This window comes from Caenorhabditis elegans, chromosome IV (genome assembly GCF_000002985.6).
Source record: "Caenorhabditis elegans chromosome IV".
NCBI lineage: Eukaryota > Metazoa > Nematoda > Chromadorea > Rhabditida > Rhabditidae > Caenorhabditis > Caenorhabditis elegans.
This window is the reverse complement of record NC_003282.8, coordinates 6,464,203-6,489,545: the sequence shown is the minus strand read 5'-3', so window position 1 is coordinate 6,489,545 and position 25,343 is coordinate 6,464,203. Positions and strand designations below refer to the sequence as shown.

The 25,343-nt window shown below is 32.3% G+C and overlaps 5 protein-coding genes, 46 non-coding genes and 1 pseudogene across 52 annotated transcripts; 23 read left to right on the top strand and 29 right to left on the bottom strand.

Annotated features, from left to right (window-relative positions):
- Window positions 1–173: 173 nt before the first annotated feature.
- Window positions 174–194, top strand: 21ur-9652. Its single transcript, NR_055776.1, has one exon.
- Window positions 195–455: 261 nt separating this feature from the next.
- On the bottom strand, window positions 456–2,199 carry Y73B6BL.37 (Lipase_GDSL domain-containing protein; the record flags this gene model as incomplete). Its single annotated transcript, NM_171365.2, has 6 exons — window positions 456–957; window positions 1,366–1,439; window positions 1,489–1,572; window positions 1,620–1,786; window positions 1,850–2,049; window positions 2,093–2,199. 6 exons carry the CDS (start codon window positions 2,197–2,199, stop codon window positions 456–458), a joined length of 1,134 nt encoding a protein of 377 aa, NP_741427.2.
- On the top strand, window positions 1,042–1,062 carry 21ur-14333. Its single transcript, NR_055775.1, has one exon.
- On the top strand, window positions 1,072–1,092 carry 21ur-14558. The gene has a single exon (NR_055774.1).
- On the top strand, window positions 1,236–1,256 carry 21ur-7380. Its single transcript, NR_055773.1, has one exon.
- Window positions 2,200–2,220, bottom strand: 21ur-7992. Its single transcript, NR_055772.1, has one exon.
- 21ur-13865 lies at window positions 2,201–2,221 on the bottom strand. Its single transcript, NR_055771.1, has one exon.
- A 368-nt stretch (window positions 2,222–2,589) lies between these two features.
- Window positions 2,590–9,025, bottom strand: tyr-6 (Tyrosinase copper-binding domain-containing protein). The gene is made up of 14 exons (NM_068586.8): window positions 8,814–9,025; window positions 8,430–8,503; window positions 7,907–8,192; window positions 7,657–7,801; window positions 7,155–7,232; window positions 5,531–5,617; window positions 5,369–5,483; window positions 5,046–5,240; window positions 4,252–4,542; window positions 4,078–4,206; window positions 3,826–3,908; window positions 3,574–3,772; window positions 3,266–3,457; window positions 2,590–2,859 (listed from the first exon to the last, which is right to left on the bottom strand). Exons 1-14 carry the CDS (start codon window positions 9,016–9,018, stop codon window positions 2,683–2,685), a joined length of 2,256 nt encoding a protein of 751 aa, NP_500987.3. The 5' UTR covers window positions 9,019–9,025; the 3' UTR covers window positions 2,590–2,682.
- 21ur-13548 lies at window positions 2,877–2,897 on the bottom strand. Its single transcript, NR_055770.1, has one exon.
- 21ur-14547 lies at window positions 2,878–2,898 on the bottom strand. Its single transcript, NR_055769.1, has one exon.
- On the bottom strand, window positions 3,793–3,813 carry 21ur-277. Its single transcript, NR_055768.1, has one exon.
- 21ur-12832 lies at window positions 3,794–3,814 on the bottom strand. Its single transcript, NR_055767.1, has one exon.
- Window positions 4,588–4,608, bottom strand: 21ur-6578. The gene has a single exon (NR_055766.1).
- Window positions 5,324–5,344, top strand: 21ur-9487. The gene has a single exon (NR_055765.1).
- On the top strand, window positions 5,327–5,347 carry 21ur-13785. The gene has a single exon (NR_055764.1).
- Y73B6BL.28 lies at window positions 5,920–6,338 on the top strand (annotated as a pseudogene). Its single transcript has 3 exons — window positions 5,920–5,973; window positions 6,017–6,131; window positions 6,182–6,338. Coding segments are annotated over exons 1-3 (326 nt in total).
- Window positions 6,801–6,821, bottom strand: 21ur-9358. Its single transcript, NR_055763.1, has one exon.
- On the bottom strand, window positions 6,802–6,822 carry 21ur-14635. Its single transcript, NR_055762.1, has one exon.
- 21ur-15240 lies at window positions 6,804–6,824 on the bottom strand. Its single transcript, NR_055761.1, has one exon.
- Window positions 7,320–7,340, bottom strand: 21ur-7544. Its single transcript, NR_055760.1, has one exon.
- On the bottom strand, window positions 7,321–7,341 carry 21ur-14051. Its single transcript, NR_055759.1, has one exon.
- Window positions 7,558–7,578, bottom strand: 21ur-4616. Its single transcript, NR_055758.1, has one exon.
- Window positions 7,559–7,579, bottom strand: 21ur-10941. The gene has a single exon (NR_055757.1).
- On the top strand, window positions 8,287–8,387 carry Y73B6BL.283. Its single transcript, NR_055756.1, has one exon. It is a non-coding gene; the product is annotated as an Unclassified non-coding RNA Y73B6BL.283 (non-coding RNA).
- Window positions 8,313–8,385, bottom strand: Y73B6BL.t1. Its single transcript has one exon. It is a non-coding gene; the product is annotated as a tRNA-Val (tRNA).
- 21ur-13268 lies at window positions 8,810–8,830 on the top strand. The gene has a single exon (NR_055755.1).
- A 55-nt stretch (window positions 9,026–9,080) lies between the features above and the next one.
- On the bottom strand, window positions 9,081–9,101 carry 21ur-10783. The gene has a single exon (NR_055754.1).
- A 261-nt stretch (window positions 9,102–9,362) lies between these two features.
- On the top strand, window positions 9,363–9,383 carry 21ur-9818. Its single transcript, NR_055753.1, has one exon.
- Window positions 9,384–9,436: 53 nt separating this feature from the next.
- On the bottom strand, window positions 9,437–9,457 carry 21ur-3202. The gene has a single exon (NR_055752.1).
- Window positions 9,458–9,812: 355 nt separating this feature from the next.
- Window positions 9,813–9,833, bottom strand: 21ur-12714. Its single transcript, NR_055751.1, has one exon.
- A 603-nt stretch (window positions 9,834–10,436) lies between these two features.
- Window positions 10,437–10,457, bottom strand: 21ur-8801. Its single transcript, NR_055750.1, has one exon.
- A 185-nt stretch (window positions 10,458–10,642) lies between these two features.
- On the bottom strand, window positions 10,643–10,663 carry 21ur-10058. Its single transcript, NR_055749.1, has one exon.
- Window positions 10,664–11,114: 451 nt separating this feature from the next.
- Window positions 11,115–11,241, top strand: Y73B6BL.273. The gene has a single exon (NR_055748.1). It is a non-coding gene; the product is annotated as an Unclassified non-coding RNA Y73B6BL.273 (non-coding RNA).
- Window positions 11,242–11,629: 388 nt separating this feature from the next.
- Window positions 11,630–11,650, top strand: 21ur-4507. Its single transcript, NR_055747.1, has one exon.
- Window positions 11,651–12,505: 855 nt separating this feature from the next.
- Window positions 12,506–12,526, top strand: 21ur-10753. The gene has a single exon (NR_055746.1).
- A 1,206-nt stretch (window positions 12,527–13,732) lies between these two features.
- On the top strand, window positions 13,733–13,753 carry 21ur-4395. The gene has a single exon (NR_055745.1).
- Window positions 13,754–15,984: 2,231 nt separating this feature from the next.
- Window positions 15,985–16,005, top strand: 21ur-14428. Its single transcript, NR_055744.1, has one exon.
- 21ur-12675 lies at window positions 15,990–16,010 on the top strand. The gene has a single exon (NR_055743.1).
- Window positions 16,011–16,305: 295 nt separating this feature from the next.
- On the top strand, window positions 16,306–17,415 carry Y73B6BL.27 (CS domain-containing protein). The gene is made up of 4 exons (NM_068585.6): window positions 16,306–16,390; window positions 16,794–16,908; window positions 16,956–17,043; window positions 17,091–17,415. Exons 1-4 carry the CDS (start codon window positions 16,327–16,329, stop codon window positions 17,217–17,219), a joined length of 396 nt encoding a protein of 131 aa, NP_500986.2. The 5' UTR covers window positions 16,306–16,326; the 3' UTR covers window positions 17,220–17,415.
- Window positions 16,747–16,767, top strand: 21ur-3194. Its single transcript, NR_055742.1, has one exon.
- Window positions 17,416–17,681: 266 nt separating the features above from the next.
- 21ur-1520 lies at window positions 17,682–17,702 on the bottom strand. Its single transcript, NR_055741.1, has one exon.
- A 459-nt stretch (window positions 17,703–18,161) lies between these two features.
- On the top strand, window positions 18,162–19,779 carry tmed-13 (GOLD domain-containing protein). The gene is made up of 6 exons (NM_171364.6): window positions 18,162–18,377; window positions 18,592–18,651; window positions 18,733–18,912; window positions 18,956–19,156; window positions 19,314–19,403; window positions 19,451–19,779. The coding sequence occupies exons 1-6, from the start codon at window positions 18,276–18,278 to the stop codon at window positions 19,484–19,486; spliced, it is 669 nt and encodes a 222-aa protein (NP_741426.2). The 5' UTR covers window positions 18,162–18,275; the 3' UTR covers window positions 19,487–19,779.
- 21ur-12193 lies at window positions 18,392–18,412 on the bottom strand. The gene has a single exon (NR_055740.1).
- Y73B6BL.t2 lies at window positions 19,174–19,255 on the bottom strand. The gene has a single exon. It is a non-coding gene; the product is annotated as a tRNA-Val (tRNA).
- A 1,156-nt stretch (window positions 19,780–20,935) lies between the features above and the next one.
- 21ur-13604 lies at window positions 20,936–20,956 on the bottom strand. The gene has a single exon (NR_055739.1).
- A 110-nt stretch (window positions 20,957–21,066) lies between these two features.
- Window positions 21,067–25,241, bottom strand: acr-25 (AcetylCholine Receptor). The gene is made up of 11 exons (NM_001028399.4): window positions 25,116–25,241; window positions 24,451–24,801; window positions 23,647–23,820; window positions 23,499–23,600; window positions 22,991–23,083; window positions 22,856–22,942; window positions 22,698–22,807; window positions 22,345–22,541; window positions 21,534–21,804; window positions 21,404–21,475; window positions 21,067–21,317 (listed from the first exon to the last, which is right to left on the bottom strand). The coding sequence occupies exons 1-11, from the start codon at window positions 25,192–25,194 to the stop codon at window positions 21,219–21,221; spliced, it is 1,635 nt and encodes a 544-aa protein (NP_001023570.2). The 5' UTR covers window positions 25,195–25,241; the 3' UTR covers window positions 21,067–21,218.
- On the top strand, window positions 21,883–21,903 carry 21ur-9504. Its single transcript, NR_055738.1, has one exon.
- Window positions 22,642–22,662, top strand: 21ur-12213. Its single transcript, NR_055737.1, has one exon.
- Window positions 23,297–23,317, top strand: 21ur-11111. Its single transcript, NR_055736.1, has one exon.
- Window positions 23,300–23,320, top strand: 21ur-10779. Its single transcript, NR_055735.1, has one exon.
- 21ur-7745 lies at window positions 24,801–24,821 on the bottom strand. The gene has a single exon (NR_055734.1).
- On the bottom strand, window positions 25,032–25,052 carry 21ur-8032. Its single transcript, NR_055733.1, has one exon.
- Window positions 25,242–25,343: the final 102 nt, after the last annotated feature.

The window sequence follows — 25,343 nt, the reverse complement described above, 5'->3', positions numbered from 1 at the left end:
TCACTCCGATATTTTGAACCCGAACTCTATTCCAAAAATCATTAGGATTTAATTCTGCATTTTCAAATTCAAATTAGAGTCTTCTATGTATCTAAATTGGGGATTAAATAGTATATTCCGTTTTTTTTCTATTTCATAACATTTATATCAGGGGAGTGCGGCGATTCCTATAATCGTAACTCCACTCAAACATTGAAATAAATAATTCAAAATTAAAGAACTCTGGTGAAAAATGTCTGAAAAATGTTGTTTTCCATTAAAACAAAGAAAAATGAAAACACGTTTTATTATTGCTGGAGGTTTTAATTTTTGGAAATCGTTGAATTCTGGACACTTCATGAAATAATCGTCATTTTCAAAACCGAATTAACTTTGGCCATTATATAAATAAACCCACCAAGCTTCATTTGGTGCATAAATTTTATTCAAGAATAACCAGGTTACAAAAAAAATACTCAAGCAGTGAAATATTTGGAGCAGTCAACACTATTTTTAGTGGTTCTGATAAATGGACAGGTTGCATCAGGGCAATTTAAAGGAATTGTTGGATCTGAAAGATTTACGATATGATTCTTAGAACCAACTGGTTGAACGATATTATTCCACAAGTGCTTTGCCACATTTGCATGCCCGAGTCTTGAAAAATGGAAGCAATCTGGTGCAAACCAATCTAAATTCACTTCTCCGTCAGGTTTCAATGGAGGAATTGTGATTCCATTAAAGAATGGTTGAAGGACAAAAGTAAAATCATCTGATGTATCGAATATTCCAGAATCTTGAATTTCTTGTTGAGCATCCATGTATAAATGACAGGCTTGGGAGACATCATCATTTGTGAATGAAGATTTCTTTTCACAGGGACATTCGAATACATGGAGTCCATCACAGAAATATTTATCATGGTCGATTTGACGAAGCATTCTCATATCGAACATTCCAGTCATTGAAACAATTGTCCTGGAATTTAGAGTTTATATTGTTTTCAAAAATATTACATGCTTCCCCAATTCTATAAGTAATTTTCCGTTCCACTATGATGATTTCTATTCTAGAAAACTTTCCTATAAATGTTTACTGTCAAGTCTATTTATCAGAAAAAATTTGATAAAAAAATAATATCGTATTTTGTACAGAATTCGGAAACAGCTAACGCCGTATTAAAATTCTTGGCTACCAGTAATATTTTTTACTGTTTCATACTCTGCATATAAAACGCATATAAAACGTTGAAACATTGAAGTTTTTAAGCCGCAATTTTTAATCTCTTTTTCCCAGGGTTTTTTATTCGAAGTATTGTCATTCTCGATAAGTTTGCAAGTATGACATATCTGATAACTTTCTCTATAACCTAAATGTTTGAAATACCTTGGTAAATGATCTTTCAAAATCTGAATTGCAGTTGTCACATTTTGTTTCCAATTTGCTTTCGAGTGAATTCCCTATAATCAGAAAATCATAAAACCTTCCCCTAATCATGTAAATACAAACATTTTCCTTTTCTTCGCAATAACGGCACATGTCGTTTGCTCCAATAAATACATTGATAAGCTTCCAATCATTTTTGATATCAATCTACAAACATTTTGATTGTGATCTTTAGATCTTCAGTATAAACAAACATCTCTGTGGTTTTGCATAATTTGGACAAGAGCTCTGGCTTGAGTAATAATATCAGCTGCCTGGGCTCCAGGGACGGCTTGATTCAACTTTGACACTTCCCAAACATTAGCACTACCAATTCCAGTAGAGTATCCCATTATATTAGGACTAAACTTCTTCATAACATCTGCAAGAAGTTGCATAATTGCAAAAGCCGAGGTTTGTTCTAAATTTAATGTAAAATTCTCACTTGCAACAGTTACATGTTCATCTAGTGAAGAGTCTCCTCCACATTGAAATGCTAATCCTCTATACTGCAAAATTACAGCCAATGGATCTCCTTTTGGTGCTCCGGCTCCATTTGCAGCAGTCAATGAATCCCCAAGTGCTCCAATGATTTTAATATCAGAGAAACGAACAGAATGGGCGGAAGTTGGGACTTGTTGGCTTCTGAGTTAACACATTTTAAACATTTGAGTATTTAAAAACTTACTTTTTATAAAGAGATGGATCGCAAGTCCATCCCGGATATCCCAAATCAGGCAGAGATGCGGATGCTATGGAAAACGTTAAAAACAAAGAAAAAACATTTAAACCCATCCCAACGGAAATTAAACGAAAACGGAGATGAAACTAACTTCGGTTGTTATCAGCACGTGGTGAAACAGTAAAACTTCATAAAAAATTTCAAATCAAATTATATACCTAGACTACAGAATAGTCATGTGCAAGAAAATAATATTCAGAAACTCAACCTATATCATTTAGCATTTTTGATATGGTTTCTATCTAGGCATAAAAATTCCTGCCTGCCTACCTTCAACATGATTTAAGCCTACTCGCGTGTCTATAGCCGAAGTACGGCAACTCAAAAAAGGTCCAAAACAGGAAGAAGCTTTCCCCCGATTGTACTCAAATTGTTGAAAAAAGATAAAATATTTCCTGCGAGATAATTTCAGAATATATCAAATAAAACAACGAATTTTAATGAAACAATTTAATTTTTTCAAATATAACATACGATACCCGTTGTGTAAATCAACAATCTATGGAGGTCAGTAGTTGGATAAAAAACAGTAGAATCTAACAATGGAATGTCAAAAATGGCATTTTATGCCTCCAAATTGATGGATGTCCTTTCATATTCCAACCGAGAACTGGCAGTGAATGAGGATCTGATGTGAATACATCTTCTTGTGATAGCGTAGTATCTGTGTGTAGATCGACGTCGCCGTTACACTCGTGCATCGATCCGTCTTTCTGGAAAAATTTCAAAAATAATATTTTCAATGTTGCTAACTTCAAGATTGCTTTGAAAATGAAGTTATTTGCGCTATGAAACGGTAAGCAAATTATAAGTGTAAATAACTAAATTTCTCTAGCAGAAATGACTTTTTTATCCGGATTATTTTTCAACCTTGTATTTAATTTTTAGGTTATAAAAAAATTTTCAAAAACTAAATCAAAAGACTAACAAAATTTCTCAGTATTTTACAAATTTTTATAGGAAGAGTTGCAAAAAATTCATTGCGGCTATAACTTGTTATGCAACAAAATTCTGAAAAAAGGTTTTTATTTGATTTTTATCGTTTTAATTTAGATACTTCGCCCTGCTAGAAAAACAGATATTATATAATTTTAAATCAATTCATATTTAACAACTAACCTCGGTACATTTTATTTGACATTGAACTCGATTATTGTTGCTCAAAATAGAGACTCGAACTCGAACACCTTCTCGATGTAACTCTGGATTTGGAGCCTGTACAAAAACAATATTTGGGTCAAATGCAGATGCAGCTTTTTCTATAGATGATGAGAAAATTGGTCCAACATCAGAATATGGAGAAACTTCGATCTGAAAATTTCCACGTTTCGAAATTTGTAATATCTTTAATTTAATATTTATTGGGCTCTTTTTCATAATTAGTAAGTTTTTTTTTTTTTAACATCTCAACTTCTATAAATTTTTACCTGATAACTTGAAGTTTCCTCCCGGAAAACCGCCACTCGGAAAAACACATAATTTTCATGTGAAACCGGGGCTCTCACAAGTTCAGCAGCTTGTTTGATCATTGCACTTGTCACCAATTTGCGTGAACATGCAAATACAATATATGGCATTTCTGGTCGCATTTGACGAGGATGAACTGATAAATCGAGATCAAGGAATCTGAAATTTTATATTTGGTTGTAGACATAGTAGATGATACAATAAAATCTCACGTTCTGGAGGACATAGAATGAGTGAATGAAACAGGTGATGAGTGTTCCGAGTTGAGAGAAATGTTGAGGAAAGGCTGGCAAACCTAGAACCTTTTCGATATATTTAAATTTATGGATATTGAAAAAGGAGTAGAATTTTGGGTTAGGTAAGTTTCGGAAAATACTTTTGGGAGGTCAACTTTCAACAAAAAAAGCTGAATTTCACTAAAATCTAAAATTTTGCAAAACTGTAACGCTCGCCAAATCTCTAACCTGGTATCTTTCACTTGTACTATTTATACATTGGGCTTGACAATATCTTCCAAATTGATCTCTTGCTTCCAGAGAGACACGAGACATTTTTCCTCCTCTGGGCTTAGGAATGCTCAAATAAACAGTTCCCTGAAAAATTATTTTTCAATTTATTTTCAAAAAATAATATCTCACCGGAATCTCTGGATATTCAGTTTCTCCGGAATGAAACACGATTTGTGTCTGATTAGTTTCTAAATCAGTAATCACAATTCTAGATAGTTCATCCTCAATTCCCTTTCCATCTTTGTCAAGCATCACTGTCTTCGCCCACACTACTTCCTTAAATCCCATATTTCCGTCTTCAATTCGAGATTTGGTTGCTGATCGAACTCGTGGCGGAACCACACATTTTCCCTGACTGCACACGGAGTTGTAACATATTTGAGTTCCTTCGTATCCGGTACAGTTTCCACCGTATACCACCTGAAAATCAGATTGCTAATTTTATGTTCTATTTCTTCAAAAAAACGATTATGTGGTCGTCAATCAATACTGTGGAAAAAAAGGAAGTGATTATAAAAATTGTTAGAAACTGTAACGATTAAATTTTCAAAAAAAAACCATTTTGATTTCATGCTTATCAACAAGCTTTTTTATGAAATTTTTTAAACATTAAAACTTAATGTTTCAAACGAGCGTTCTGCATACAAGTACATAGATATGAACTATGATAAAAAACTTTAATTTTGAGATTTTTTAAGAGCTGAGTCTTCTTGAAAAATTTTGAAGAAAAACTGAACGAAAATATTTCAACAGGCAACCGTGAAGTTGCGCTCCCTGAAATGCACAGCCTTGCAAATTTTTTTTTTAATTTTCAGTCAGATATTTTTTAAATATATTTTTGGTGTTTTACCCTGACCCATTTTAGAGCTCAAATATAACATCTCGAATTTTTAACCAAAAATCTCCCAAACTCCCCAACTCACCCTACTCCTACATCTCCATAATTTCATATCACACCAATAAAATGGAGAATCACACGTGGCATCCTGTTCTGAGCAGTGTCTGACAGGCTGATACTCGTACCATTCATCCGTGTATTGATTTGACAGACCATCCCGATTTTGAATTGTGAATGGCTTCATTTGAACATCAAATCCGTGATTGTCATTGCAGTTTTTCTGAAATTTTAATTTCAAAAATTAAAAAAAAAAAAACACTGTTTTTCGTAGTTAATAAAATACTGCAGCTGGGAAACGTTCAGTATTTTTTCGGTTCCATTTTCCTCGATATTAAAACGAAAACTTACCGTTGCCCATTGGTTTTCTCTTTCTTCTCTCGTCTGACTATTTTGTCTGAACTTTTCCCATAAATTGTCAATGAACGCATGATGCATGTAGAATGTTGGATCATTTGGACTTACTCTGTAGAACTTTAACTTTCATAAAGATATCGGGACATTAGTTCTTACCTGATAACATACATAAATCCTCCAACCCAAACATGGCTCAGTCCATGCATACTTTCAAATGTTTTATCGTGGCAGAAGGTTAACTGGCTGCAAGTATGCATTTTCGGATTCCGTACTCAGATAAATCGAACCACGCAGGCACCGCTCCAAACCACGCAGGTGACTGCCCACCACGCAGGCAACGCGACAAGGCCACGCAGGCAACCAAAAGCACGCAGGTGACGCCTAGAAACAACGCAGGCGACTCGACTGTGGGCAGCTATTGGCAGCGGCTGCAAGACCACGCAGGTGCCGCCTACATACCACGCAGGCAGCCAACGTTCAGCCACGCTCGGGATTCCTAGGCCAATGGCTGCGTACTCTTCTCGGACAACTTTTTCTTTTAATTTTTTTCCCACTTTACTTAAAATTTTCCGTTATTTTCTTGCGAAAAGCACTTTAATGTTTGTTTTCCACGTCTTTACGAAACTAAATATATGTTTTCAGCTAAATATGCCAACCTCCTCCCCATGATATCGGAATCAAGGTCGGAGGTCGATGTTACCGTCAATGCAGGACTTTCCGGTAGATTCCTCGTCACAGCCTTTCCAACAATTTATCAGTGAGTAAGTTGTGAAGAAAATGGTTGATGAAAGTAATTTTCATATTTAGCCTCACTCCACTTGCAATTCCACATGAAATCCATACTGGAATCACTGCTATTCATCTCCAGGAAACTCTCGGACTTCTAGTTACCGGTGGCCATAATCGTGTGATTATTATTTGGGATGTTCGAAGTGTTTGCTCCGCCCTTTCTGGATCACAATAGACAATTACTTCTTCTACTTCTTGAATGTCTCATAATTCTTCTTATTTTTATCTAATTTATTGCTTCTCCTTTCTATTTTGGATATTAACTACCAAAAACGCCCATTCTTCCCCAAAACCATCTTAAACTTACCAATATTTTCCGTTACCCCTGACAGGTTATCCTGAATAGTGATTGTGATTCTCAAATTTCTTCTAATCCCGTTAATTCCCCAAATATTCGAATGTAACTTTTTTGGAATTTTTTTGTTTTCTAGTTTATAAATAAACAATATGTTTGAAAAACAATCGTAATTTGCGTTTTAGATGGTTAAACGGTAGGAAGGGGAAGGAGCGGGCTGCGAACTGCCATTGCTGCAAGACCACGCAGGCAACGCGTTGAAACCGCGCAGGGACTGGCATTCTTGAGCGTGGTTTGTAGGCGTTGCCTGCGTGGTTTGGAGCGGCGCCTGCGTGGTTCGATTTATCTGAGGTAGGCAGTTTAATAGTTGCAATTTAAAACTAATACTTTTATGGACACAGTGAAACAGTAAGAATTTGAAACAATTAAAATTAGTTTTTTTTTGTGATTCATGTAAATTTAAGACAGTCTCATAGCTTCACCATCAGCGCGGTCATTGCGGATCGGCGATAGAATTTTCGGCAATTTCGGCAACTTCGGCAATTGCCGGAATTGCCGTTTGCCGGAAATTTTAATTTTTGGCAATTTCCGGAAATTTCCGATTACCGCGCACCCCTGTTCTCCAACATATTTTGTAAAATATTTCGAAAGTCTCCTTATCTAGACAAATCTTTCCCCTTGTTAAAACTTCTTTACCTAAAGTTTTTCCTTGTAATGATCCAATTGGCATCTTTTGGTGTCATTAAACGATCTTGTTCTCTTCCACCAGTTGATCTGTAAAATCAATTGGGTGTGCAATCAAGGTAGGAAACTCTGGTGATTTTATGTAAACGAAATTGAACGTTTTTGCTTTAGTTTTGTTCATCCCTTGCTTGTATTGAAATATCTCTATTCGGCAATACCACCTCAAATAGAGGTTGTAAAACTGTAATTTTTTTCATTCCCAGTAACTAACTACAGCACTGTGCAATTTCTCTTAACACGTGTTCTTATCTTATCATAAATTAGTCAATTAAGTTTCATAGAAATGTCGTTGTTGAATTTTGGAAAGTTTTGGATTCATGGAAATTTTGGAAAGAAAATTTAAAAAAAAAATGAATTCAAATTTGACGAATAGGCAATATTTGTATTCACCAGTGCCACATCAAATAAAGGTAGTGAAACGGTAGATATGTTTGGTTTCACAATAACAACAAACCTGTATAATTTCTTTACTGGAATCTGACTGAGTGGCATAAAAACATTAGTATCCCAATTTGCAAATGGTCCAGTCTTCACATAACCATTTCCGTTTCCAAGGAGTTCATCTGTCCATAGAACACTGTCAGATTCATCAGGAAGGCCTGCAAAAGTATAAATATGTTGGTGAGAATTATTATTCGATTTGTCAAATTGTTTAGACTTATTTAAAAATTCTAATTTAGACATTTCAGTGTGTTAAAACTTACCTTGATCAAGAGTTGAATCCCAGTAGGGTAATGTGACAGTTGGTACCTCCGTCTGTAGAGCTATCTCGAATTGTCGTAGAAATTCTCGATGCCACGGAAGGAAAGCTGGACCCCAATGTGCTCCGGGAGCACTGTCTGGATAATGGACAAGAGTATGAAGATCCCATGCAGTTATATTATCGATTTGTCTATTTTTGAGCCCATTCATTGCAATTCCCAAATCACGAACTTCTGCCGGGGACATCATTCGGATCTCTTTTCGAATTGATTTTGATATTGCTCGTCTCTGAATTAAAAATTCGAGTATTCAAAAAAATACTATGAAGATTAATTTCTCCAAAGACCTGACCAGCCTCTTTTGGCTATTGTGACCATTCAAGATTATGCAAAACAACAAAACAAAACTAGGTCCTGGCCGGGTTCGAACCGGCGACCTTCTGCGTGTGAAGCAGACGTGATAACCACTACACCACAGGACCGCGAAACTTGTTCCCCTGAGTGCCAGTAAGACACTAAAACTAACCTTTCGTCTAGCATCTCTCACGCAGTTTTCTCTTGTGCACTGTTCAACATGTCGTAGGTATTTCAACTGATTGTCTGTAATTTTTTTCAATTTTAGTTATTCATGTTTAGAAACATCATTTGGGTTTTTACTTTACTAGAAGCTCAATAAAATGCATTTTGAGCATGTTTCTAGTGACGAAAAAAAATTTTTTGGTCGCCAACAAGCTCCGGGATATTTTTTGAGACCTTATAAGCAATTTAATTAAATTTTTTTTTTGGAAACTTTTAATACAAAAATAGGTTTTTTTTAAATGTCCGCACAAAAAAAAACTTATGCGCAAAAAATTACTGTTTCAATAATTTTATGAAAAATTTCCGTATTTTCAATTGAAATATCGCTGACCTGTAGTAACTTCCAAAAACTTTTTTCCAGCTTCTTCATCTCTATCCTTAACCCATTCCTTTTGATGCATACATACCATTCGTATTTGGGCTTCAGTGAAGAAATCAAGATCACCGAGTTGTTTAATCCAATGCTCACAAGAGTCGAGCTTTGATTGAGATATTAAAATTAACCAGAGAAATGTGACCAAAAGGCGAAGAAGCATCTAGGATCTGTAAAATCAAATATTGCAAATCTGGAAAAAATTAATTTCGAAAGAAACTTAGAAAAACGAGACCCCACGTAGTATCGAAAGTGAAAAAGAAGCATGATTATGATGATGCTTTGAAAGAGTAATTGTTTTAAACCGAAAAATGGAAGCAAATTCTGAAATTGTGAAAAATGATAATTTACAGAAACAATGTGTTCCGTTGATGATCGTAATATGTTAGCCTAATTCGATGAATCACACTTTTGCAAATCACATCATTTCCTTCGATTTCTTAGAAAATGATCAGACGTTGCTGTTTCAAAACTGATAGAAAACGACGTCATTGTTCAACTGTTCAATTACTTTAATTTGAAAGGCTCGTACTTCTGTTAGGATAATAAATACGAAAAAAATAAGTAAAAGTTTTCAAGAACCGTGAGATATATATTTACCATTGAATTTCTTTTAAAATTCTCATTTTGAAATTCTGTATGTGAAACGGTAATTTTTTAAAAGTTGTTTGGTAATTTTAAGTGTTTTTAATGTCTTTGGTAGGCATAAAAAACAATAAAAAGTTTTCTAGACAGTAGCATTAATTGTCTCTAGTTCTCGTAAAAAATTTACTATGTGAAACACCTTTTTTTTGTAGAACTTTTGTAGAAAAAATGTACAAGTATGGATGGCTGTTCCACTGCTCAAATGAATAAGTTTGAAATGACTAAAATGCAAAGAACTATAGAAAGATTTTATATACGAAATTTATCTGTAATGCAATTAAGAATACGGATTTTGAATCTAGGAAATTCTAGGAAATCTAGGAAACATGCAAATTATGTATTACAGTAGAAATCAGATTTTATGAAATTCTTGAAACATCAAATATTTTTATCTGCAAAAAAAGCAACATTCGAAATTTGTGAAAATGGAAGTTGAAAACATCTAAAAATTATTTCAATTATCTTGATCTTGCACTCACTTAAAAATGAAAAAATCAAAAAGGCGACGAAAGCATGTTTTTGAAATGGAATAAATAACAAAATGTAATTCTCAAAAAAAATCGGTATGTGAAACAGTAATTTTTTGTTAATTTTTTCTGTTAAATTGTACAAATATTACAGTAATCCATTGCTCACATGAATTTGAATTTTAGTTGGGATACCAAAAATGAACTAAAATTTAGAACAAAAGGCAAAGAACCATGGGAAGTTCCGAAAGGCCAATATTTACTGTTTTGCGAATAGAATCTGGATTCTGACTGGATTAACAACACATTAAATGTAAAAATATTACAATTCATAAGGCATTACTCACATGAATCTAGTTTTGATTTGGACATCAAAACTGAACCAAACTGATCAAAAGGAAAAGAGCCATGAAGGATATAAAATTTCAAACGTTCTTCTTTGAGTAACTATATAGATTTTAATTGGATAATCAGTCATACAGGTAAAAAATCATGCGTTCAAGTAAATTCAGATTTTAATTAAACCTTGAAACAGAAAATAAATATTTTCAAATGAGAAAATGAAAAATCGGAAATTCGAAAATTTTCGGAAATTGAAGAAGTGAACGTTTTCAAAAACAGTGTGATTAATTCATTATTATCCATTATTATTTTAGTTTTGAATTTAATATAGAAGAAAAACGAATTTCTATCGAATTAATTTTTTTTTAGTTTGCGTAACAAATTCAATATGTGAAACAATAATATTTTGATAAATTATTTTTTGGCTAAAAAATTCATAATGTTTCTTATTTTTATGGTAATAATAAGTTGTGAAAATTGCAGAAAAAAAGAACACCTAGAAAAAAAAACCTTAATTTTAAAAGTCAAATGATAGAATAAACTAAAATTAATTACACATTTTGCAATTTTTGTAACTAGAAGTATTTGTGAACTGAACAAAAGACCGATGTGAAACAAAACGGTTACTTATGATTGCCCCACAAAAACCCAAAAATTCCAAAACCGCACCCAAAAAAAGTCACATGTGAAAAAGTATTGGTTTTCAAGTTTTCAACGAAAGTCATGTCCCAATCGTCATAGAGAACACATTGGGTAACATATTCTCCTCCTCTTCTTATTCTTATCACTCAATCATTTCAATATATCTGCGTCTCTGCAAATCTCTATACTCTCTAGATGATCTTCCTCAAAAACTGACCAGAAATGGAACGGGTTCTCTTTTTATTCGATCGTCTAGATCACTCAGTCGACGTGTGAATCACGCAATTTTTTGAATGAGAAAGTTCGGAGAAAGTTTCAAGTTTTTTGAAACTTGCAGTATATTTTTAAAGCACAATAAAGTTCAAAATTTATGAAAAAAATCTGAATACCAACAACAAATTCCTGACAAGATTTAACTTCCCTAGAAAAGTTTTCAATTTTATTTTTGACTGAACTGGCCAGAGGGTTCCATAAGTTTCAAAAATTTTCGAGGATTTGCTAAGAGATTTCAAAACTTTCCAAAATGTTTTAGAAGTTTATAGAATTTTCAGAAGCAAAAAAACTCGATATTATTACAATTACATTAACTCTACACATAGTACATTCTACAGCAACTCAGTTTTTTTAGCCACTGTTTCGCGAGGTTGGTAAATTTTCTTTCTCCTAAGATTAGTTTACTGATCGGGAGGTCCTGATATCCATACTCTTCAGCGAAGACATCGAATGCCTGCTCTATGCCTTCTTTCAAATCTACCTATGACGTGCCTCTATTTTTTTTTAACACTTACATCGATATATTTAAAGTGATAATTATATAAATCTTATATTTTTAAAAACACTCTATCACTGCGATTACATCGTTAACGCTAAATCACGTAGGAAGGTAGGCATGAGGCAAAGTCATCCCTATTAGAATTAACTCAATGCAAAACAACCAAGTTGAAGAATTATTTTAACTTGTAAAAATAGAATAGGAAAAACTTGTATTCTGACACCTCGTAAAAGGTGCATTTTTTGCACATCTTTCCGGCTTCAGAACTGAATTGCATATCATGTAATCAAAAAAGAAATCACTGTTGTTACATATAAATAAATAGAAGTAATCAAGTTGTGTTGTAAACAAGAAGACTTGATGACAAAAAAAGAAGTGAAAAGGTGGTCAAAAAGAACAAATGAAACGAGAAGAGGAATTGATGAAATGATAATGGGGACAAATGGGCAAAAAAGGTATGTTTGCAAGAATGTAGAAGGTAATTGACAACCGGAAAAAGTGGATAATTAAAAATTTAGAAACTTCTTTATCGTATCCAATTAATATGTTCAAATTTCAAAGTCAAAGTCAATATATCATCCCCTTGAAACTAGAGCACGGCAACTCAAAATAAGTAATCTTGGATCAAGAAATTAAAAATGAAATAACGTTATCTATAGCTTTTTCAGATTCGGCACATCTACTACAATTTCAGTTCCAAAAATTTCTGGTATTGTGCAATATGAATACAAATTTTACCGTTTCAAGAAATTGAAATATACAAGCGGTATCTTCTTCTTTATTATCTAGCAATGATTCTTTACTGAGTTTATCTGGCTATTAATATTCGTTCAAAACATTGCTTGTAATTCCAAAATAATATATTTTAGACTGTTTTTCTTTGAATAAAAAAGTGAGAAAAGCATAAATTGAAAGAAAACAATCCCTCCTTTTGATGGGACAAACGACTGTCCACCCATAAGTCATCGCTTAAAACGAGACACGCCCTCAACGAACATTTTTCTCTCTTTTTCTATTTATTTTCCATTTTCTTTTTTTTTCGCCCTCGTCTTTTTTCATTCTCAACTTGACGCCTTCTGTATGTTTCTGAATCATTGTGACCAGAAATAGTTGAAGAAAAAAAAAGGGCGGAAATGGGTTGAAAAATGAAGAAAAATCAGTTGAAAAGATGAAAGTGGAAAGGTCATGCGGGGGTGAGATGGGAGGTCAAAATGAAAGAAAACTTGGAAGTCATGACAACATTAGAACACAAAAAAAAATTAATTGGAGGGAGAAGCAGAACAGTTGAAAACAACAGAGAAATAAAAATCCCATAATAAAAAAAACAACGGCTCCTTTCAAAAGTTCAATTTCATTTAAAATAAACAAAAAAACAATCAATACTCTTTATTAAAAATTAAAGGAACATACCTGAAAAGAAAAATTAAAATATTCGGAAAATTTGCCGTGTTTAACAAACTCGGCATAAACTACTGAATTCTTAACACACGTTTGATTTTTGAGTACAGTCTGTGCAATCTGTCAGGATTAAATTCAAAATACCCTAATTTTGTGTTACTTTACTAGCTTTTTTGAAACAAAAGCAATAGTTTTGTTCAAGAATGTATCGCCCAATTTTTGATTTGCGGCAAATTTCTAAATTTTCCGAGCTAGGCAATTCGGCAAATGTGCCTCACGCCCCTGATATACACTGTATCAGCGGTTGTCTGGTTGTAGACAAGCACGGATGCATGACGGCGTGCCTACTTGCCATGGATTTTCATATTTTAGTTTTTTTTAAAGTTTAATTTAAACTTTTCAATTTTGCTGTGTATTATAATAAAGAAGTTACTTGATGCGACACAACTGAAAAATATGGTTGTTGAGATTTAAAAAAGGAAAATCAGAAGAAAAGTTAAAACACAAGACATCACAACAATGATGTTTCGAACTTCTCAGAGTATATATAAATTTAAAAAAAATACTGTTTCAATGAACTATTAAAATGTTTTCTCTAAAATAATAACTATTCGTGTCACTATTGGATCAATCATCTCTCAAAATTAGCATTGCATTGCAAAAAATCATGTTTCTAGTTTAAAAAAAACTAGGATTATTATATTTTTTAAAGTTTCTCATTTTCAGAAGTTGCTCTTTTCCCAACAGCTGACAGTTTTTGCCTAAAAATTCAATAGAGAATGACGGTTTATTTATTATTATTCAATTTGTAAGCACAAAAAGCTACACAAAATACCTACATACGGGCAATTGCAGAAGTTACCGAACGCAGCATTTTTTTCGAACGCTTTTCGTCAATCGGCAACCAGGTTGACAGGGCGTCGATCAAAATTTTTATTAAAATTAAATTTTGGATTGTTTGTGAAAACTATAAAACCTTTTTTAATTCAAGGTGTGATTTTTGCATATTCCAGGCTAAATTTTTGGCAGCCGACAACTTATCTTTTTTTTCAGTGTCATGATGAATTTGTTACCAAAAACCCAAAACGTTGGATATATTTTCAAGAATCGTAAATATATGGAACTTTATTTCTGAAATTTTTATTGTAAATTTCATTTAGAAACAGTGGCGTTCTTATCGTTTCATTTTTTTTGAAGTAATGGTATACTGAATATGAAACAATTCGAAATTGTGTCAGTTCCAATTTTCTACCCAATTCTAAATTCAAACTGAGAATATGCCTGCATAACTTTTTAACAATCCAATTTTCTATTAAAAACCATCCATTATAACTATAACTCCCATCCATCAATTTGACACCACTTCTACCGATTAATCCCCCACTCTCTTGTTACTCTCCACAGCCACTCTTCCGAGACGATCCTTCTTTTTCTCTCTTATATCTCTTCATTTGCATACACTATCTTCTTCTCATTGGCTATTTTTATGTATCTCTACGTCTCTTGTTTGTCACCGATCTCTTGTTTTCTTCGAGGAAACAACAGCGAAGTGAAGATCAATACGCGCTCCGCCGCACAATAAGATGTTTCGATTTTGGCGTCATTTGAATGGTGACGAAATTCTTTGACCATGACTCACTGTTTTGATAAGTTTTGTTTGATTGAGTCTCTATTTTAATTGCATTTTAAAGATTTTTAATAGTAAATTAAAATTAAAAAATTCTACCGTTTCAGTATAAGCTTTTGAACAAATTTCTATTATCAAAGTTTTCTTGTTTCTATTCCAATTTGCTTTTCTAACGAGGTTATTCTGAAATGTGTCAATAACTATAATGTTGCACGTGGAGTCATAAAGTCCCATTTTGCTTTGATCTTCGAAAAATTCGGGAGAAGAAACGCAGACATCTCAACTGATTTCGCATGGTTGAGAATGTGCTAACGTCACAATTTTTCTGGAAAAATATTCCCGCATTTTTCGTAGATCAAACCGCAATGAGACAGCCTGACACCACGTGATGTTGTAGTTATTGGACATATTTCAGAATAGAAACAAAATTACGGAAAACTTTGACTAGAAACTTTATCAACGCAGTCCAGGACGGACACTTTTATTACATTTTAAATAACCTGCTTCTTTACAAATTCTTTATAATTTTCTTATTAAGATTAATAAATCCGGAATACGATTAGTTTTTGGATATTTAATTGCAAGAGCGCCTTTTTTCTTCATATTTGTGGAAAAGGAAATACTTTTATAGCTTTTTTAAAACGTTTTTTAATATTTAATTATTGTATATCGAAAAGGTTGAAACACATTCAAGGTCAGTGTCACCTACTTTGTAGGCACGTAGGCAGACATTTTTACTCGAACTCTTTTCAAACTTTTCATAGTTAATCTCTGATTTCTCTACTTTTTCTGGCTTTTCCAACTTTTTTCTTTTGAAAACGTTTTCCCCGTTTCCCACGGCAATCAAAAAAATGTGTCATCATCCTTTTTTTGAATGGAACGAGAAGAGTTGAAAAGACAATACGAAATTTGAGAAATACTGTACTAAACCAAGTAGAACTGAATTTTGTGAGCGAAAGAGAGAAGAATACACATTCTCAAGTGCATCAAAAACGTTGCGAAGGTTGCCGCCGCAAAGAGCGTCTCTTTCTGAGTCATTATTTTTTAAAATGAAATAAAATCAAAGAGTTCTTGAATTTTGGAGCTCTTTTGAGTTTTTTTAGGTTCAAATATTGATACTTAAATATTTAAAATTCTGTTACACGGGTATGTGTAAAATAAAGAAATTTTTGTTTTACTTCATAACAAATTTGCTGTTTCATAATTATTTTAAATATTAATGTTTCCTAAAAATAATTCAATTTTACTGCATGGTTTGCATTTTCTTTGGAGATTCTCTCAGAATCATCACACAAAATTCCCATTTAAAATAACGGAGTAATATTCTCAATGTTCTTATCTCTTTTTTGTTTGTTCCGATTATGAATCAGCAAACTAAAACGTCGTTTCACACTTTCTATAACCTTTTTTCCGTCGTAAAAACACAATTTTCTTGTCCCATTTCTCATTACTATGGTTACCTGGGCAGCTGAAATATTCCTTTTCTTGTGAATACATTTTTTTTTCGCTCCAATAGCTGTTCTGACTTCATGTTCAATATTTCTCTAATTTCACTTTATTTTAGATCGATGAGCTGAAATGGCTTCATCTTCAGCATCATGGAAAGATCAAGATCCCTACAGTGCACCTGGACCACTTGGTGGTAAGATTTTGGATTAAAACTTTGAGAGTGATGTTAATACTTGTAGTGTTTTATTTAGTAATTAGCTAGCAATATTACAAGCTTTTCATTCTATCATTAACTCAGTTAAAAATATCTAATAAAATAACAGCTTAGGGAAACAATTGAAAACTGCAGAAGATTTTCTAAGGTTATAACTTCCCAAAACTGATTGTTTTTTATTAGAACCAAAATTTAGATCGGGCCAGATTGCATGTTATAAGCTTTTGTTTGCTATTCTTGAAACACAAAAAATTAAACTACTATAAATTTTATAAATTCAAAAAAATCACTGTTTCAGAATTCTATTAAATAAAACTGCAGGTGAACTTGTTTAATGCGGCTGTGTTTTAAAAGATTATAATCAACCCTTTCATTTTTCCAGCTCGATACGATGATCATCCTCTTCATCTTGACATTCAACTAGTTGTTCCTGGAATTCGACCAAAAAGCTTCTATCGAGCAGCCAACACTCAAGTCAATATCAAAAGTGATCCATTGTAAGAATTAAAGCTTTAAGGTTCTATTTAAGAGATTTTAATTTTAGTAGCATGAAGTGTGTAGTTGAAATTGTGAAAATCGACAAAAAGAAGACGCCACCAGAGAAATCGATTATCGATCGTAGATTCTATCAGGTTAGTTAAACTCGTAATTAACTTTTTGTATACAATGAATATTTTAGATTCAACGATTTCCTGCAGAAATTGAAGATATCACGTGGAAACTGAAAAAAGATTGTTGTCATTTGACAATCAAGAAGAAAGTGGCTCAATCATGGGAAAATCAAATGTCACAATTTGGAATGACCTAACTATTTTATTCAGTTTTATATCTGCAATTGGCTTATGACCCCCTTATATTATATGTTTTCCATCCAATTTTCGGTCTCTCTTCTTCTCATCGTTCTCAATAGAGCGCACTTTGACCCGAATTATACAGACCTCTATTTGGTACTTTGTTATAAATAAATGTATTTACTTTTTTGAATGAATTGAGATTAAGATTAAGACGCTGAAAAATATTTAGACTGCAATTTCTAATAGGCTTTTTAAAAAGTTCTAATTAAGACAATGCGAACGATGAAGTTCTTTCTGTTAAAAAAAATTACAAATAAAACAATAACATTTCTTACAATTAGTGAGTTATTCCAATTTATTATTCTGGTTAAATACTGATAAGTAATGATATGGTTAAAAAATTGTTAACTAAAAATAAGACTAAATTTTAATACTAAATCCTAATCAGTTTTTAAAATATTTAAATCTTGTTTCTGAGCAGGGGAAAGATCTTATGAGTAGCTTTTTTCAAAATAATAAAAACAAGTACAGAAGTTGAAACTGTAAAGAATTGAAAACACGAGTTAATTGCCACGGAGCCGATCCTGAAAGGTTCAAACTATCTGAAAGTTGGTTGACAGTACTCAAATTTACGATGCTCAATTTTAGTGCCGGCTCAGCCCAAGTTTATGAAATTCGAATTGAGTAACTTGATCAAAAGCTATGAGATGGATCCTCGTGACTCCTCGGATCTTTACTGAGAAAAAAAAATTTAATTTTGCAGATTGAGATTTGACCCAGAGGTATTGGGTCTGAAATTTGATTGTTTGTTTGTTTGCAATTGTTTTTTTAAACCATTTTCTTCCCTACATTATTATCCTAACTCCAACAACCATCTGTTAGAACAAACAATACCTCTACTTCTTATTCACTCTGCGTCTCTATATCTTACACACTGTCTTCATTTTCTACCATCTGTCCGCATCTTTTGCTCATTGAGTCATCTCCTTCAAACTGCCATTCTCACTCTCCTTCCTTCCCATTTTGCAACAATCTTTGCTTACTTACTCTAGTAGAAATCTAAAACCAATATGCTCAGATATTTAATGTTTTTTGGATTTGTTCTAGTTTCTACAGTTGATGGCATATTCTCAGATGCATATGTTGATATGAGATTTTTATTGGAGACCGAGGCAAGATTTTTAAAATATCCTTAAAAAAAGGCACACTAAATCATAAACAAGTCTTTGAAAATATACACTTTCGTTGAAACATAAATTTTGTTTAAAAATTTTTTGAACTTCAAATAATGTAGCAGACAATTCAATATTTAAATAAATTTGGTTTGAATTTAAAAAAAATATATAAAATCAAAAGTTTATCAACCTAATTTTTCTGAACTTTCAGAAGGAATGTGTATTTTTTGAAGTTCATCAGCCTCATTCTCAAATGGATATTTCTGTTTCTGTGAGTTCAATTTATATTTTTTGTTTCTTATCAAAACTTATCAAAATTTATATTTTTTGTTTCTTATCAAAACTATTTCAGGCATTGAATTCAGAATATCATCTATCTGTTGAATTATTTAATCCATCTGGATCTTCAACATTCAAAACTCCAAATAATGGAAAACATTATTTTAAATTTCCTGAAGTTGATGGAACTTTTCACGAAATTGGAGATTTTCAATTATGTGTCTCAAGTCGACAAGTTAGGCAATCTGTTCAGGTAGGTAACATATAATTCATTATTTTAAGGTCTTGTTTTCCAGGTAAACCTGATAATTGTAATTCATGAAAAGAATGCCAATAACATTGACGTGGCATCGAATCTTAAAAGAATTCAAACTAACCCTTCCTATGACGAAACAAAAATGACATTGAAAACTTTTGAACAAATCACTCTCAATATTGATGTAAAACTGAAAATAATGAAGACCGAGCAAGCAAAGCGAGCTTTTGTGGAAAAAATTGTAAGTAAAAAACTACATGATCTCGGGCCGGCTCAAACCACCGACCTTCTGTGTGTTAGACAGATGTGATAACCACTATAGTGTGTACACCACGAAACCACAAAATTTCTGCCTGTTTGAGGCCCCCAGAAATGAAAATGTTAATTGTCTATTACAGGATCGTCAACATATTGAGACAGCATTCGAGATGATCAATTTTTGGCACATAATGCGAGTTTGTCTAGTTTTCTTCATTGCTGGGTTTCAAGTTTGTGATCGACTTCAATTGAAATTTAATATAAATATTTAATTCAGGTTCACGCAATAAGAACATTACTTTCTACGAAATAATCGACCACTACTGTTCCTATGCGAAAATTGGTCAAATTAATCGGGTCTCTGTTGAATATTAACATATTGAAAAACATTTGAAATACATTTGAAATATATTCTGGAATACATTTGAAATATATTCTGGAATATCTGAAATATATTCTGGAATATATTTTGGAATATATTCTGAAATATATTCTGGAATATCTGAAATATATTCTGGAATATATTCTGAAATATATTCTGGAATATATTCTGGAATATATTCTGGAATATATTTTGGAATAAAAAATAGATTGTTACACGAAAAATAGATTGTTACACGAAAAAATAGATTGTTACACGAAAAATAGATTGTTACACGAAAAAATAGATTGTTACACGAAAAAATAGATTGTTACACGAAAAATAGATTGTTACACGAAAAAATAGATTGTTACACGAAAAATAGATTGTTACACGAAAAAATAGATTGTTACACGAAAAATAGATTGTTACACGAAAAAATAGATTGTTACACGAAAAAATAGATTGTTACACGAAAAATAGATTGTTACACGAAAAAATAGATTGTTACACGAAAAATAGATTGTTACACGAAAAAATAGATTGTTACACGAAAAATAGATTGTTACACGAAAAAATAGATTGTTACACGAAAAATAGATTGTTACACGAAAAAATAGATTGTTACACGAAAAAATAGATTGTTACACGAAAAATAGATTGTTACACGAAAAATAGATTGTTACACGAAAAAATAGATTGTTACACGAAAAATAGATTGTTACACGAAAAAATAGATTGTTACACGAAAAAATAGATTGTTACACGAAAAATAGATTGTTACACAAAAAAATAGATTGTTACACGAAAAATAGATTGTTACACAAAAAAATAGATTGTTACACGAAAAATAGATTGTTACACGAAAAATAGATTGTTACACGAAAAAATAGATTGTTACACGAAAAATAGATTGTTACACGAAAAAATAGATTGTTACACGAAAAATAGATTGTTACACGAAAAATAGATTGTTACACAAAAAAATAGATTGTTACACGAAAAATAGATTGTTTTTGTTTCGAAAATTAGTATTGCACTCCCTAATAGTCTTGCACCTACTTTTTTTGGTGCAAACCCTCCTTACTAATTTTAAGATTTTAATAACATTTTTTGAATATTTTGCTTGTACCTTCTTGTTGCAATTTCAATCAAATTTTCTATATTTCCAAATTAAAGTTAGAGTTTTTTCAAGTAAATACTAGTAAGCCCCAACACAGAAAAATGTTCTGAAAAATAGTATGGCACTCCCTATTAGTCTTGCACTCCCTAATAGTATTGCAAGCGGGAAGACCTTCGAAAAATAGTATTGCAGCCATATTAATAGAAGAAATACGGTATATTCCAGAATATATTTTGGAATATATTTTGGAATGTTATTAAAAACGATCTTTTGAAATTATATTTTTACGATCAGAATTATCATTATTATCATTTTGTAATTTTTTCAAAATTGCATGTTGAAACAGAAAAAACTATTCTCAATTTATGCAGTTATTTCTCAATTTTTTCAATAGCCAATGATGAACATATGAAATTAAACATTTTTATTAGGGGAACGTTCAGAGAAAATAAAACAGACAAAGTTGAAACAATGATAAAAATCTCAATTAATTTTGAAAGAAGCACAAACAAATCAATATGCGAAATTAAACCCGTACTTGTTTTTGTTACAAAAATTGAATTAAAAAGATCTGGTGATGTTTGGAACTGAAGCAAAAAGAGCAACTGTGGAGCCAAATAAAAATGAAGTGAAGATTACCATGCAAATACGATCCACTACCTGAATTTTTTGAATTTTAGACTGTTTTAATTTGTGTTTATCCGATATTTTTAACGTTTGTTTTAGTACATAGTTACTTCACTTACCAAAGCAGAAAATTTCCAGTCATCTTCTATTTTTTTCGATTTTTCTCTTTCTCGAATATGTTTGTTGATCTCCTGAAAATTTGATTTTTTGCGTTTATTTTCCATGTCTCAGAATTTTATTGAAGAGTACCGATAAATGTCCATGTACTTGCTGTAAGACTAGAAGCTGTGCAATTTGTTCAACAGGAACTCGATTTCCCATTCGATTTGTTGCATTCCACCATAAATGAGCAGGTGATTGAGGAGGCTGAGATGTTGTTGTTGTGGATCTCCATGCTGGAGGATCATCCATTGATGCCACGTCATCATCTTCTTCTCGTATAACTTCATCTGGTGGTAATGGTTCTTCTGCTTCTCCATCTGAATTTACTTCATCTACAATGGTTACTCGACGTGGAAACCTGAAAATTATTTGAAGTTATTTTTTTAACTTACTGTTTCAAGTAGAACATATACATAACAAGTGCAATGATTTTGAATATCAGTAAACGTTTGCCTATAAAACGAGTAACTAGCAATACATATATGTTGAAAGGCGCTTTTTTTTTAAATTTTCAGTATTAAATTTATATGGCAGACAGGCGCGGTTTCAGGGCCTGAGACCTGCCTCTATTTTCTCTTGTGTGGTGAAGGCACACATTTCTACATAACTTTCTCATTTCAATCAATTTGATAAAAATCAAATGGAGAACTGAAATAAGTTCTTGTTTGTTTTAACAGAAGGTGCGTGCTAAGGCGGGAAGCAGGTGGAGGTCGCCGTGAAGTCAGGCAAGTAGGTGATTTAACGCCTTCGTTGCTTAGTTGCCGGATGCACAGCAATAAAGCGTTGAAAAACTTAAGCAACTTCGGTTGCCCCACTGCCTTACTAATGTGAGTGAATAGGAGCCCTCCCAAATGTTTTTCCAAAATTTCATAAATTTCCCTTAATGAATCTTTCTCACGTTGGAGTTGGTTTATTGGATTCAACAGTAATCTGACTGATAATTGTTGCAATTCTCTGTTGATCCAACCGTGTTTGCCGTTCTTCAAATTCATCTTCCGAATCATCTTGTTTCACAATCTTCCCACATCTTGCAACATATCCAGGTCGACGCATCATAAGTAACCATGGAATCCATTCAAGCATCAGGAGACGAAACTGAAGTGGTTTTGTAATGTTTGTTTCAGATTTAGTCGTGTTTTATAAAATCTACTGTTTCATTGAAGCTTCAAGTGTACTCAACTTTTCCAAAAAATATTGTACTTGCTTTTTTCACTTTCACGGGTATAATTTTAAACTACCAATATTTCTTACCGTATTGTTCATTTGATGTGATTTTCCCGTTCTGTGATGAAAGTTCAAAGCTAAAGTTGTAGCTGTCACGCAGCATGCACATGTGAATAGACACACAGCAAAAAATGCACCTGAAAGTTCTACATAATTACATCAGTAATAATTTTATGGATACTTACTAAGAAAAGGAACAGCCTCGGAAGTTGGAGGAGAAAGTTCAGCCACGTAATTTTGAAAAATGCAAATGGAGAGCATGATTGTGATTTCTGAAAGTCTACAGGTTGAGGACGTAAGTCTAAATCGAAATGTCTTACGCAATGACATCTTCTCTCCAGCATCAGGTGGAAATGTGAAGCCGACAAGAGTGAGCATTGTGATAAGGATACAGGGAAGAATCAGATTAAATGCTGTAAACGTTTTGATGTTTTTGAGTAATTTCCACCGAGTTCAGAGCAGGTGTCATAATTCCGACGTTATTTTAGTTGCGGACACCATGGAAAGAACTTCTTTTGTTTGATGGATCAACCCTCAAAACCATTATAACAGGCCCCTATTACATCAATAAAAATTAAATCGTGTTTCATGATGGGGATAAGGATCATATGTTTATTGTTTTTTGGTGATACTGTCTCTCAGTTTTGAATTTATCAAAAAAATATGTTTGATTTTATTAGGCAAACTGGCAGACCGGATTGAAAAGGGCTAAACCTGGACGTTTTTTTTCGAAATTGGTAAAATCTGAAACGTGAAATGAAAACTCGCAAATGGCATTTGAATAGTTGGACATCTTTTTTTTTATTTCGTCGAATAATATGTTCTTACCATAATACAAAGCTCTCCTACGAATCACAAAAGTAAAGACCAAATCATAATAAGGTTCCGGACAACATTGATAATATTGGATATTCCTTTTCACCGTGGTACCTGAACAAATCTTCTACATTCATTCAAAAAGTTAACCCTGTCAAACCTTCAAGAGTCCATTCTCCATTTTGCATATAATTCGAGATATCAAATCCATTATCGTCAATCTCTAGATTTAATTTAGTACCATCAAATGTCCATGACCCAAACTTTAGGAAACATTCTTGAACGTCGAATGGAAACCAAACAACTTGGATTTTACACGAGAGACGGTAGAGACCTGAGAGGTATATATTTTGAAATGCGAATAAAATTAACTGTATAGACTCTTGGAACCAATTAGATGTTTATAAAGAAAACATATAACTATAGACTCACCAAAATATTTAATTTATTTTTGCTGCAAAACAGCAAAAAATTATTTTTTTTGAAAATAAATTTTTTTCATATGAGTTAAACTGTATTCATAATCACGAAATACTTAAAACGAACTCAAAAAGATTAATCCTTCCCAATTGGAAAAAATAAAAATTACCTGAGCAACTCTAGCTTTACTTGTTTCTAGTCTACTACAACTAAAGTTTTTTGAAATCTGAATGGGGTATTTGAACTAGGTGTGATTTGTGAAAACGACATATAAAAACAGTTGATTTGTTTACGCTCCATAACAACAAAAAATCTTTTTTTTACTTTTTAAAAAGCTCAAACTGTTTTCATGTTAACAATATATCTTAATTCAAAAAAAACCAAAAAAAAAAACAGAAGCAATGATCTGTATTACTTTTTTTAGTTTAGTATCTGTTTCAAATTTATTCTGTGAAAACCTATTTTTAAAATAATTTTTGGGAAAATATATGTATTATTTCGAACTGCAATTTGAAATTAAACTTTTCAATATTCAAATAAATACCTGGAGGCATCCAATTAACCAATCCATTAGGATAAACTAAAAGATTTGATGCATATCTACTATCAAATTGTGGGTCCGCACTGTTATACATCAATACATCAGGTGTCCATAGTTGTCCTTTTCGAAATCTCAAATCAGTAACTCCACCGTAATCTTCTGGTTTCCATTTCAAAGAATAATCAACCCATGAGAATTTGAGCCACGCATTAACATCAACAACTTGATTCTTTTCATCTACATCTACAATTTGTTGAAGTACCAACCCCATTTTAACCATTACTGCCTCTGAACTGTTTTCAATCGGACGTTCCAGTGGTTCATAGTCTTCGAGAAGTTCTGTGTACAGATCTCCTGGAATTAAATATGGTCAATTGAAAATTATAAAATTAGATTGAAACTTAAAACATATCCGAAGCATTATATTTTTTGCAATGAAAAAAGTTCATAATTGCTACCAAAAAAATTTCGGATTTTTAAGATATTTACTATTAATGTCATGTGAACTACTAATGTTTGAAAGATTTATTTGAATATAGAAATTTCGTCCAGATTTCGAACAGATTTACAATAAAAAATTGGATTGTTCCACAAAAAACTAAATAATAGAGCTATTTAAGAAGTTCGAAAATTTATGTTCTAGTTGAAACATTGTATTAATTGTTTACCTTCTGATTTCTGAGTAATTCCATTTCTACCAAGTGCCAGTAACAGACAGAGTTTGAGTATGAGCCAACAATATTCCATAAATCATAAATACACAGCTAACTACACAATTATATATGATCTGCAAACATATAAATCTTGAAAAGAATTGACGTGAAAAATCACAATAAGTATCAAAGAAAATTGAAACAGTAATAATTGAAAAAGAAGGGAAACATTTTAAAACGCTG